This window comes from Akebia trifoliata, chromosome 9, assembly GCF_017979445.1.
Source record: "Akebia trifoliata isolate Shusen 1 chromosome 9, ASM1797944v1, whole genome shotgun sequence".
Taxonomy (NCBI): domain Eukaryota; kingdom Viridiplantae; phylum Streptophyta; class Magnoliopsida; order Ranunculales; family Lardizabalaceae; genus Akebia; species Akebia trifoliata.
This window is the reverse complement of record NC_141383.1, coordinates 2,345,270-2,357,721: the sequence shown is the minus strand read 5'-3', so window position 1 is coordinate 2,357,721 and position 12,452 is coordinate 2,345,270. Positions and strand designations below refer to the sequence as shown.

Here is a 12,452-nt window from a genome sequence, read left to right as displayed (position 1 = left end):
TCATTCAATGTTGATGCCCTATTTAAAGTTTTTTTTTTGTTATAAAAATTATTCCTCCACCACACTAATTCTTTGGACATTTAGGGTTAGTGGTTAATGGAGGTAAAGGTGGGCTCAATGGATTTTGAGCCTACATCATGGGATCAACTCTCCTCAAGCCTTCACCGTTTAGCTAAGTACCTTCGTCAAACTCTTTAGTTTTAAATGACAAATTACACTTCATCAACATTAGATTCAATGGTGTCTGGATAGACGACACCCATTGACATCATGGTTTTAAAACTCAGTTTCGTGTCTCGTCTTGTCCTTGCAAGATACCAAGTTGTCTCGGACAAGTTTTTGATACGTTTGACAAGTCTATTTCAAATTGACTACTTTCAAAACCAAGCTGACCACTTTCAAAACCTTGGATCAAGCTCAAAAGAAATAGTTTTTCGAATTTCATGTTTTGAATTTTAATTTTTCGATGAAATCTAGTAGGCTGTGGTGTTAGATTGCTGATGCGGATATCCATTCAGCAAAACGTGCCTTAGTAAGTCTTAAAATCTTACTATGTTAGTAAGGAAAGTGTTTCACATTTTTAATTGGCGTGTGATAAGTAAAATTTAGGGTGCCAATATCAGCTCCCTAAAGAAATGTGTAGTGGATTATGCGTACCCTCCTACACCTAAATCATCGAAAAAAATTCCAGTTTTCCCCTAATTTACATAAGCACCATCGATCCATTCGCTTGCGTTGTTCCATCTGATCTGCTGTTCTCTCTATTTGTTCTTCCAATTGGATCCACAGATGGTTTTTTTATCTTCTTGTTTGAAAAATTGGGATTGTAGTTCGAGTTCTTTCTGTGACATTAGCAATCAAGGTTTTAATTTGTTTGTTCAGATCTCGACCAAGTAAGTTTAAACATCGAAGTGGTTGTTGTGTTGTAAAAAAGAGATTTTGGAAGAATGGTATTGGTGTTAGCTTTAGGGGATCTTCACATCCCTCATAGGGCATCTGATCTACCTGCGAAATTCAAATCCATGCTTGTTCCTGGTAAGATCCAGCACCTCATTTGCACTGGAAATCTCTGCATTAAAGTAAGCCCTTTTTGCGATTGCAATCTCTATCTCTCGTTCTCTTGTTCTTGTTCTTCTTTTTTAATTGTGTGGATTCTCTATTACTTTGTCGAAAAATTGAACTCGATTGCCTTAATTTTGTTATTTTCCTGTGTAGTATTAGGTTTGATTGATCATCTAATTTCAAAAATTGAACTTTGTCTCACAATGGTTACAAATGATGATTTCATACTAAATTGTTGTAGAGCACAGTAATATATTAGTTCATGATTCTTTCTTATGGATTATGAGTGTAATTTCTATGTTTAATGATCAATGGTTGGATGGATACTGGAATCCGATATTTTTGTTTCGTTGTTTTCGGAATTGTTTCTTTCTACTCAATCATTACACGTTGTGTTCGTAAGTTTTTTAGCTGTACTTGCTGCATAATTGAAACATTGCTCAAAGTTGCAGGCAAGTAGCAATTGACTGAAGATAACTCCTGTCATTAAAAAAAATGACTAAATTGTTTTGATTCAAATGTTCAACTCAGTCTCTATAACAAAAGACTTGAGCTTGAACAGAGTGGAATGGACGAACATAATTCATTTAGTCGACCTCAAATCTCTGGGATCTAGCTTTATTGTTATTGGTGCTGGTGGTGGTGTATCTATTAAAATTTAATGATATAAAAGAAGCAAGCATGCAGAGGATGTGGAATCATCATCGCCAATATGTTCTCAAGTCAATAAGAGAAGTCTGGGATCTATTTACATTTTAAAATAAAGACAATTGGAGAATCTCTAAAAGTCAATTGGACGTCCTCTGATCACAGATTTTTCTTTCTCCACATGATGATAAACCTCAATATTCGTGATGAGGTTCCTATCTTTGGTTAGTCTTGTAGATATTTTTTTCTTTTTCACTTCTCCTAGGCTTTTATCCTTGCAATCTAAAGTTGTCCAACTTCTGCTAGGACTCAAGTTTTGGGACATACATTAACATTTTTGGACACTTTTACTAGACTAGGAAATCATCAGAACATTTTTCTTTGAGGTTCAAATAGGATTTAGAAAGAAAAAAAATGCATCCATCTTTGGAATTTGACGCACTATTTTATGTGAGAAGTATGGCTGACCATCATTGGAGATGAAGGTCATGCACTCTCTTCTCACTTTTTCAACATGCGCATATACAAGAGGTGGATTGTTGCTCACATATGATGAGTCCTCATCTTTGAGATCTGCGTGGTCAGAAATCATCCTGATCAGATGATTGTGACCATCTGTCCGTTGGACTTTTTTTTCTAAAGTGCTTGTAATTTCTTTTGGCTCATCTAAAAGAATCAAATTGATCAGATAGATTCCGTTGATTTTCAGCCTATTAGTTCTTGTATGGTTGTACCTAGGACCACTATAATGGTGATTCTGATCCTCCTCATATGTCCAGAGTGTATGGGTTAGGAAATCAGGAAATCCCTTATCTTTAGAGTTACCATGATTTCCTTAGTAAGTAATTAGCTTTTCTCTTTATGTTCTCACATGATTTGTCACCATAGACCAATCCAGGCATACTGATCAAACAACCCAAATCCCGGCATGTAACTAAAGTAAACCATGATGGCGTGTTCTAACATCATTGCAGAAAAATTCGTCTTCTGATTTCTTATCTTCTTTATCCATTAAAATAAAAATAAAATGTAGTATTTTTTTTTTTTTTTACTTAGTAACTGTTTTTATAATGTTGGTCACAAACAGGAAGTTCATGATTACTTGAGGAGTCTTTGCCCTGACATGCACATTACTCGAGGTGAATACGATGAAGATGCACGGTATCCTGAGACCAAGACTCTCACCATTGGTCAATTCAAGCTTGGACTATGTCATGGTCATCAGGTTTTTCTCCTTTCACCTCCCTCTACCTAAATATTATCGTTTGTTCTACCTTCGACAGAAGTGGTTTGTATCTTAAGATTACAAATGGATGGGCATTTCAAAAATGTTTCTCTAATAACTTTTGATCTATAGATGGGAAATCCTTGGTATACTAATTTTATCATTTTTCCTGGTTGGTTTGGTAAACTGAAGGTTATCCCATGGGGGGACCTGGACTCTCTAGCCATGCTCCAGAGGCAGTTGGATGTGGACATTCTAGTGACGGGCCACACTCATCAGTTCAAGGCGTACAAACACGAGGGCGGTGTTGTTATAAACCCTGGTTCTGCCACAGGTGCCTACAGCAGCATCACCTATGATGCTAACCCAAGCTTTGTCCTCATGGACATCGATGCGCTGCGAGTTGTGGTCTATGTTTACGAACTCATTGATGGAGAGGTGAAAGTAGACAAGATTGATTTCAAGAAGACGGCCACAACACAGTCAGCACACTGAACTGAACAAAGCCTAAATTGCTTCTTTGGAATCTAATCAAAGCTTTATGTAGATGAATGGTGGTTTAGAGGACTTGGTGGTCACTCACAATTTAATTCATGAATATTTTAATTGCTAGGGGATGAAGGTCAACCCAGTCTTGATGCGTGCTTGTTATAAATCTTGAATGTTTCCAGTAGGTTTTTATGTTATTTTCATAAAAATGTGTCTATGATAGCTGCAATCGATCCAAAACAGGAAAATAAGGTTCATGGGGTGAGAGTAAGCAGAACAATCTTGCCATCTCATATATATTTGCATAAGATTCATGGAATGAGGATAAACAAGACAACCCTGCTATCTCACATTTACACTATTTGTAGACAAGCTATCTTCTTCAGACTCTGTCATCTAGTATCCCATTTACACTACATTGTTGGCCTAGATAAATAAGGGTTGCATCATGAATTCTTCATTGAGAAGGATGAATATTGTTGATCAAAATTCACATTAAATAATTTTTATATTTTACCTTAAGATTAATCTATTAATACATTGGAACTAATTTATTTACAATATTATTAAAAAAAAATTATGTTATTAATTAGTGTAGATGGTGTGAAGTCTAGCAAGTCGAATCATGTGAACCATTTACTTAAAATGGGGTAAGGGAATTACATATTAAAATGAAATTGGAAAGGAAAATGAAACTAGCGAGATTGCCGAAATTTCATTTCTTGAGTTCAGGAGAAAATGGTTTAGTTCTTTCTTATCATCACTCAGAAATTATGTCAGGATTCTATGCACCCATCTCCCCGTATGCTTCATTTTGAAACCCAATGTACAAAACATGGTTTCTCTTCTAAGTGAGCGTGAATCTTTTGAAAGTATATTGTTTCGAGATGATGTGGTTAACAAAGAACTAGAGGAACTGTTTGCACTAAAAGAAGTAATAGAGAATGAATGTGAATCGGTTAAATGTTGTGCTTCAACTCTACTTTACAAGACCAGAATGGAATGCCTCTATGTTCTAAGATCTCTTTCTTGTTCTCTTGATGATCTAAACCTTCCCAATTATACAAACATATATTCAGTCAGGGAGTTTTGTTTTCAAGCTGCTTCTCTCATTTTCTGTACCGCTTCTATAGCTCATATAAGCTGCATTCTGTGGAAATTGAGCCATTAGACTTGTTGGTTATTGATGAAGCTGCCCAATTAAAAGAATGTGAATCAGCGATTCCCTTACAACATACGGGTATACGGCATGCCATTCTATTTGGCGATGAGTGTCAACTACCCATGATGGTCTCGAGCAAGGTATAAATTATCTATCCAAATAGATTTTTTTTTTCTTTTTCTGATGGGCACGTTAAAATTCTCTCCATTTTAATATTAATAGATGATGTTCTTTATCTTTCTTTGATTAGATTTCTGATAAAGCTGGCTTTGGAAGAAGTCTATTTGAAAGGTTGAGTTTACTGGGACATCAAAAGCTTCTTCTCGATATGCAGTATAGAATGCATCCTAAAAAAAGTTCATTCCCAAATGCTAAGTTTTATCACAACAAGATCTTGGATGCACCTAATGTTCGGAGTCGAAGTTATGAAAGAAAATAGCTTCCTGGGCCTATGTATGGTCCCTACATCATAAATATTGCTGATGGAAGAGAGGTATTGGATTGTGTTGGACATAGCTGAAAAAATATGGTGGAAGTAGCTGTTGTAATGAAAATAGTGCGGAACCTTTTTCAAGGTATGTTTATTGTGATTTAAATGGCTGTATTATTCATAGACCATCACCATATCCTTTCTAGTTCTATATGTTTTAAGGAAACATAAAAGTCATCTGATTTTCCCCATCTTTTTTCTTCTCTCCCTCCTTACTATCCTTTCAAAAATAGGATGACTATTTTCTTTTTTCTTTTTTTTTTTTCCTTTTTTTTTTTTTGTGTTTCAGTAATTAGTAGGTGAAGGTGGGTTTTGAACCCAGGTTGTGGAAATAACATTCACGGACTTTTAACAAACTTACAATTTGTCTAATTGCCATTGTACTATTGACTAGTAACTAACTCTGAGAAATTTTCTTAATTGTTTTGTTAGGAAAGTTTGGAAATAATATATTAACAGATCTTGTTGCAAAATATTATTATTTATGATAAGTAGACAAGTTTATTAAAGGAAAAAAAAAGGTAGATCAACCTTATCTCTTTTTTGGCAAGGCAAGAAAGGATTAGTGGTCAGCAAAAGTGAACGTGGGTTCGACGGATTTTAAACCAAGGTCGTGAGATCAACACAGTACATGGCTTACCAACTTAGCTAAGCCGGCACCTTTGGTTGAATGACCTACATTAGTATTTGCATATGCATGGTCATCTTAGTTTATTACCTTATGTGGCACACCTTTTAATTTTGTATTTAGTTATAAATCTTCTAATGTAAAGGAGATAATCTGCATAGGTTTGCTTAATTTATTGGGCCCATCTTTGAGTTGACCCACATCCATAACATGTTCTCACCGAAGCATTTTTCATTCACATATGAATATTTTGCTCTAGTTCGCTAAAATCTTTGCTATTAAATTGAGAAAATGACGAATAAGTGTTTGTTGACACCAAATTTGGAAGACCAAAATGCCTCCACAGTTGCATTTAATATTAATGTTATCAAGGTTATTTTCATCAAGACATAAAATTACAATCCACACCTATAATCCAGTTAGTTTGTTCTCTAAATAACTAAAATAACCTTTTATCGTGCAATTGCCTTTGTTTTCTGTTATGATTCTCGATTTCTTCAATTAATCCATGACAGTTTTGCGTAATTAGCTTTTATTGTTACAGAATGGAATGGCTCAAAATCAAAGCTTAGCATTGGCATGGTATCTCCTTATGCTGCTCAAGTTGCTGCAATTCAAGAGAAACTTGGAAAAAAGTATGAAAAGCTCGATGACTTCTCTGTAAGGGTTAAGTCCATTGATGGGTTCCAGGGTGGTGAGGAAGACATTATTATAATTTCCACTGTTAGATCTAATTGTGGTGGATCAATTGGTTTCCTATGCAGTCCACAGCGCACTAACGATGCTTTGACAAGGGCCAAGTACGGATTGTTTGCTTCTTCTTTTCCACCCTTTATTTATGGTGAATATGGTGACTCTGTGTTACTTAAATACATGTTTGCTTCCTTTGTAGACGATGCCTTTGGATTTTGGGAAAAGAAACAACTTTGGTAAACAGAAAGTCTGTTTGGGCAGAATTGGTCAGAGATGCGAAGGATCGTAAGTGCTTCTTTGACACAAATGAAGATAAGGACTTGGCTAAAGCAATATTGCATGTCAAGAGAGAGCTTGATCAATTGGATGACTTATTTAAGGGAGATAGAATATTTTTCAAAAGTGAAAGGTGGAAGGTAAATTGCATATTATAGTTAGAGAGCTACTATTGGCACCCCAACTTTTACTTATTACACTCCAGTTTCTTAAATTATTTATCACACCCCCATTAAAGATTAAAACACACTATTCAAGCATTACAAAGATTTGGCTCTAACTTATTATCTCAACATTACAAAAACATTATAACATTCATTCAAACAATTTCAGAAGTTGTTCACAACTAGGATTATGTCCATATAAAATCCAAAATCTAAAAATAGAAATCTAAAAAAGTAATAATGAGAGAGCTTATGGCACCCCAACTTTACTTAATTCTGAACCATTCATTTATTTTTTTATATTTTTAATTGGTGTGTAATGAGTAAAAGTTGGGATGCCAATGACAGCTCTTTATAGTAAAACCTTTATCATTTGTTTCAATAGTGAGATTTGTTCAAATTTCTGCCCATAATTTGGTAGATCTATCTTTTATATAGATTTTGAGGTTTTGTCCTTTTTTTCCATATCGACAGGTTCTTTTCAGTGATGATTTTAGGAAAACATTTAGAAGTTTGAAGTCAATTGAGACAAAGAAGAAAGTTATTGATGTATTGCTAAGACTTTCAAGTGGCTGGCACCCAAGGAAGAGGAATGTAGACACCGTGTGCAAAGGCTCCTCACAGCTTGTGAAACAATTCAAGGTTGAAGGATTGTATCTGATTTGTACAATTGACATAACGAAACAGTCAATGTATACTCAAGTGTTGAAGGTTTGGGATATCTTACCATTGGAGGAAATACCAAAACTAATTAAGCGTTTGGATAACATCTTTGGGATGTGCACTAATGATTTTGTCAACCACTGCAAGGAGAAACGTATTGAAGGTATGCCCCATTATCCTTGTTATTATCAATCCGATGAAATAATAATAATAATATATGACAAGATCTTAAATCTCGTATCATTCAGTTGTTTTGAGTTTTCTGAAATTTAAAACAGAATCGAAAAACTCATTTTATACATTAAATTTTAGGTTTTGTCCATAAATAATATATAAAATTAATTTTTACGTTTTTTAAATAAATAAAAAATCACATTTTTTCACATTAATGCATATTAGAAATGCTTTGAAACATTTTGAAATAAACATAAGAATCTCAAACCATTGCATATGATGCATATAAAATGTTGCAAAAGTCTTTTTATTTGATTCAAAGAATCTCAAAAGTAACAAATATATTTTTTTTGCTTAATCAAAACATTGCATCTGATATGTTTCGGGAAATATTATGAAACATTTGACTTTCATTAAATTTTGTTTTTGTGTAAGTGCTAATATATTTTGTGAAACATTTCAAAACATTGCGAGACATTTGAAAATTTTCAAAGTTTTGTTCTTCTATGTCAAAAAAACTGAATGTTTGCCGGAGCATTTTTAAATGCAACGGACCTTAAAACATGATAGGTGGTCTCCATCGTGCATTCCAATTTAGTGGTGGGGGGTGGAGGGTCAATGTTTTTCAACTTACCTCACATTATTGCTTACAAGTAAATTTTTTTTTTTTACTTGTTATACAAGTGATATTTCCTCTTTTAATTGTGTGTTTTGCACTTTTATGTTTCAAACATTTGTTTATCGTTCAACTCTAGATGTTTTATAATTTTAGACTTTTCTATAATGAAAAACATATCATTTAGTTTTTCATAAGATTTTACTCTGAAAATTCGAATCCTTGAAAGTAATCTATTGGCTTGCTCATTTTTATTTCGATTCAATGTCTTCAGTATAAGGCTTTGTTGTTGTTCTGTGGACCATTCCTTTCTTTTTGGAGTGTGCAGAGACTTGGAAGTACCAATGACTTGGTCGACCTTTATTATCCAATTTAAAAACCCTAGTAGAACTAAAGCTGTCAATGGTTCAAGTACTAATACATTTGATGGAAGAAGTTACGTTGAGAACTCAAAGGTGAATGAGTGTCTATTACTGATGAAATTTTACTCCTTATCATCCGGTCTTGTGGGCCACTTACTCTCTGGACGTGATGGAAGAGAGATCGATCTTCCATTTGAAGTAACAGACCAGGAATTGGAGATAATTATTTTTCCAAGAAGTACTTTTATCCTTGGAAGGTCTGGGACCGGGAAAACAACTGTTTTAACTAATAAATTGATTCAAAAGGAACAACTGCACTGTCTTTTCTTCGGAAGGATTCTACGAAGTTAAGAGTGACACAAGTATGGATTTTCTCAAGAGAAATGAGATTGTAGAGAGCAATGTAGAGACTAAGCAGACCGTTGTATGGCAAATGTTTGTCACTGTCAGCCCAAAACTATGTTCAGCTGTCAAGAACCACGTTTCTCACTTGAAAAGTTCGTAGATTACTTAAATATTTCAAGTTATGTAATTTTTTTTTTTTTTTTGTAAATTATAATTTGTTAACTTAGGCTTCTGTTTTTGTTTTAATTTGCTGCAGAGTTTTCTCTTATCGTAATTGTGTTATTAGTTATATGACTAAAAACATTGGGGTGGCTAGAAATACTCATACATTGTGTGATGTTTATATCCCATCAAGGTTTCCCCAAAGCTTTCTCTTAGAAGCATAATGCACTCCTTAAGCGTAAACCACTGTGCAATTTTTCCAAAAATAGGGAATTTCTATCCCAAGCTTGGGGTTACACCTCCTTAGGGTCAGAAGCTCATGTGGACCCAAGACTTGTACAATGATAGAATGTAAAAATTCCATTCCAAATATGTAGTCCTCTTTATCTTATGATTTTTCAAAGTACGATGCTTCGCAAATAAAGTGGGAAACCAACTTATTTCTTTCATATTTGGTCTTTGAAAATGCTTTTAACCCCAAGTTCATCAAATCTAAGCACTGAATCATGTAGAATGTGTGCGGATTGCATTAGTGCTGTAGGTGTACAATTGGTGTACTTGCAAGGCCTCTTAGATTATTTATTAGATTATCACCAAGTTACTGATAGTATTAAAAGCTGCCTTACCTATAATAAAAAAAAAATCATTCTTTTGGATGATTAGAAGTAACATTGTGAATCATTTAGAAGAAAAACAGCCTATCATTGGATTGTGTTGATTAATCAATTACGTCAACTAATATTATTTTTTGAGATCTAAAATGGGATCCAGAAAATGGGATGGTTCACCATAGGCTAGATCAATTGTGTTCTAGTTAAAATAATCATTTAAATATATTTTCTTCCTATTTTTTTTTCCTTTTATTATTATTTTTGGGTAACAATTATTTTAATATTCAAATTGCATAGCATTTAGGCGGCTCATTTGAACTAACTATTCCATGGAAAGTATTGCTTTGCATTGTGTATGATTGTCTTAGATCATCTAGAAAGTTTATATTTAGAGTTCAAGTAATCTTTTCAGTTTATATTCACTAATTTCTTGTTTTATTCATTGTTTTGTACCAGCATATTACCTGTGGGGGTGATTTTTCGGGGTAACACAGTTCAACTGATATGATTGATGACACGATTGAATTCAAGGATATCCCAGATCGTTTCATTGATATTCCACCAAAGTTCTATCCACTTGTTATAACTTTTCAAAAGTTCTTGATAATGCTTGATGGAAGTATGGAGAAATCGTACTTTGATCGATTTCATGATGTAAGAGACCTTTCTCTTGTAAAAAGTGGAATTTGGTGTTCAATTGCCTTACAAGCTTTCATAAGAACAAAGGAGGTTACTTATGACCTGTTTGATTCATCTTATTGGCCTCATTTCAACAACCAGAAAACTAAGAAGCTTGATTCTTTTACAGTTTTTACTTAGATAATTTCTCATATAAAAGGTGGGTGAAAAGATTGTCAGATTTGTGATGGGAAATTGATCCGGGAGGATTATCTTTTACCATCTGAGGGTTGGGTATCCAATTTGGATAGGGAGAGAACAAAGATAATTTATGATACTTTTTTTTATTATGAGAACAAGAAGCTGGAGAATGGTGATTTTGATTTGGCAGATTTAGTTATTGACCTTCATCGTCGACTGAGACGTGGAAGCTACATGGGTGAGGAAATGTACTTTGTCTATATTGATGAGGTTCATGATCTTACCATGAGACAGTGTTGTCTAATTTACACACGCAAGTATATGTATCGAAACAAGTCATAAAGTGATGAGAAAGTATCGTTCCCACGGAGACTAAATACCAATCTATCTCACTTTAATTTTATCCAAACAAAAGTAAAAAATACTTTCTAAATACCAATCTATTGCCATTTTTTTTCCTCTTTTCTTGATCAGAAACATATCTAAAGATGTTCTGTTATGTGTGCTGATGAAGGTGGCTGAATCCATCTGCATTCTTGATGCTACAATGACCAAATTGAATCAAAAGAGCCCTTCTGGCAATGAAGATGGGAGCCTATCTAGAGAAACCAAAAGCATGCTTGATGAATTAAAACAGCTCTCAACTGCTTTGAGTGCAAGGTCAGTTTAGATACACAAAGTTACAAACATTTTAGCCGGTATGTCTATGTTTTAGAATCCATTTTGCTTTTGAACAACCCAACAGATTAATATTTCTTTGGATCCATTTTTGTGTTAATATGTATATGCTGAAATTTGTGAGTTTTTCTTATCTTTCAGTGGTAAAAAAAAATATTTCGAGAGTTAAACAGCTTCTTGGAAAGTTGCGGGCGAGGAGGCCAACCATACAACCTTTGTTAGATTCTATGTTCTTGAAAGATGATGCAAATACTACTGGCGATCCTTCACAGGCCAGTGTTACAACAAGAGCCCAAAGCAGCAGTAATAAGGAGAATTCCAAGTCGAAGAAAAATAAGAAAAAGAACTAAAACAAGAAGAGGTAGCTTTCATGCATTTTTTTTATATTGATATGGAAAATGGACATTGGTAAATATAGATTTCTATTGTTACATGAATTGCTTATTTACTATTGAAAGTTTAAGGAAAGTATTGGATCTAGAGTGATTAATTTTTCTAGTTTTATACAGTTAACGAAGCTAATGACTATGGTGGTTGTGGATAAAAAAGAAAGTCCGGGTGAATAATAATATTTATTTTTATTATTAATATTTTTAATATGTTAATCTATATAGTCCATCCCAAGACCAATAGAGGAAGATGTTTGTTTGCATCAGTTTGTACTTGATTGCGCTTGGTAGGTTAGCTCGGCCAACTTGCTTTCTCAATCTTATTTTCATTTGGTTTATAAAGAAAACTTCATACGTTATGCTACATTGTTGATCCCAATTTTTTTAGATAATCCTTTGGTGGAAAACAGAAGTGATAAATAGATAAATTTTTCTTACAAATTTGGTTGACGATACTTTCTATGAGCATTCTAGTTTGTATTGGGTATGCTTTCAGCTTCATTGCAATTTCCAAGGCTTGGTGCTTGTTCAGACAACTAATGGAGTGATGTTTGGAAACTTCATGTGGGTTATACCCATGCTTTGGGCAGACCTTGGTTTAATTCGATCATGTCTGGGCACTTTTCAAATCTAAAGCCATAACCATCCTTCAACTCGGTTGATGTTCTTAAAATTAAGCCTGGTTGATCCTTTTTTTTTTTTAATATTTAGATAATTTTCAACTTTTCAAATAGTCGTTTTTTTTTTCCCCCATAAATATAAGAAAATTTGCTTAATAGATACTAGTCTAAGGTTT

General features: G+C 33.9%; 2 protein-coding genes across 11 annotated transcripts; both read left to right on the top strand.

Moving 5' to 3' along the window:
- Positions 1–653: 653 nt before the first annotated feature.
- LOC147394045 (vacuolar protein sorting-associated protein 29-like) lies at positions 654–3,573 on the top strand. Its single transcript, XM_086453232.1, has 3 exons — positions 654–1,079; positions 2,798–2,935; positions 3,128–3,573. Exons 1-3 carry the CDS (start codon positions 948–950, stop codon positions 3,428–3,430), a joined length of 573 nt encoding a protein of 190 aa, XP_086309358.1. The 5' UTR covers positions 654–947; the 3' UTR covers positions 3,431–3,573.
- A 144-nt stretch (positions 3,574–3,717) lies between these two features.
- Positions 3,718–11,857, top strand: LOC147394044 (uncharacterized). 10 transcript variants are annotated; one of them, XM_086453230.1, is made up of 9 exons: positions 3,718–4,726; positions 4,837–5,161; positions 6,249–6,339; positions 6,469–6,504; positions 6,597–6,813; positions 7,312–9,149; positions 10,227–11,003; positions 11,104–11,249; positions 11,409–11,857. In XM_086453230.1, the coding sequence occupies exons 2-6, from the start codon at positions 5,113–5,115 to the stop codon at positions 7,771–7,773; spliced, it is 855 nt and encodes a 284-aa protein (XP_086309356.1). In that variant the 5' UTR covers positions 3,718–4,726; positions 4,837–5,112; the 3' UTR covers positions 7,774–9,149; positions 10,227–11,003; positions 11,104–11,249; positions 11,409–11,857. The 10 variants fall into 10 exon arrangements, with proteins under 10 accessions (XP_086309356.1, XP_086309357.1, XP_086309355.1 ...); XM_086453231.1 differs by having other exon boundaries at positions 6,249–6,364; XM_086453229.1 differs by having other exon boundaries at positions 6,234–6,339.
- Positions 11,858–12,452: the final 595 nt, after the last annotated feature.

Bases quoted from the DNA above. Each gene is read 5' to 3' on its own strand.
- LOC147394045 (XM_086453232.1), top strand. From the start codon at position 948: ATGGTATTGGTGTTAGCTTTAGGGGATCTTCACATCCCTCATAGGGCA. The intron at 1,080-2,797 runs GTAAGCCCTTTT...GGTCACAAACAG, and splicing joins CTGGAAATCTCTGCATTAAA to GAAGTTCATGATTACTTGAG. The intron at 2,936-3,127 runs GTTTTTCTCCTT...GGTAAACTGAAG, and splicing joins GACTATGTCATGGTCATCAG to GTTATCCCATGGGGGGACCT.
- LOC147394044 (XM_086453222.1), top strand. From the start codon at position 5,113: ATGGTGGAAGTAGCTGTTGTAATGAAAATAGTGCGGAACCTTTTTCAA. The intron at 5,162-6,233 runs GTATGTTTATTG...TTGCGTAATTAG, and splicing joins AGTGCGGAACCTTTTTCAAG to CTTTTATTGTTACAGAATGG. The intron at 6,814-7,311 runs GTAAATTGCATA...CCATATCGACAG, and splicing joins TCAAAAGTGAAAGGTGGAAG to GTTCTTTTCAGTGATGATTT.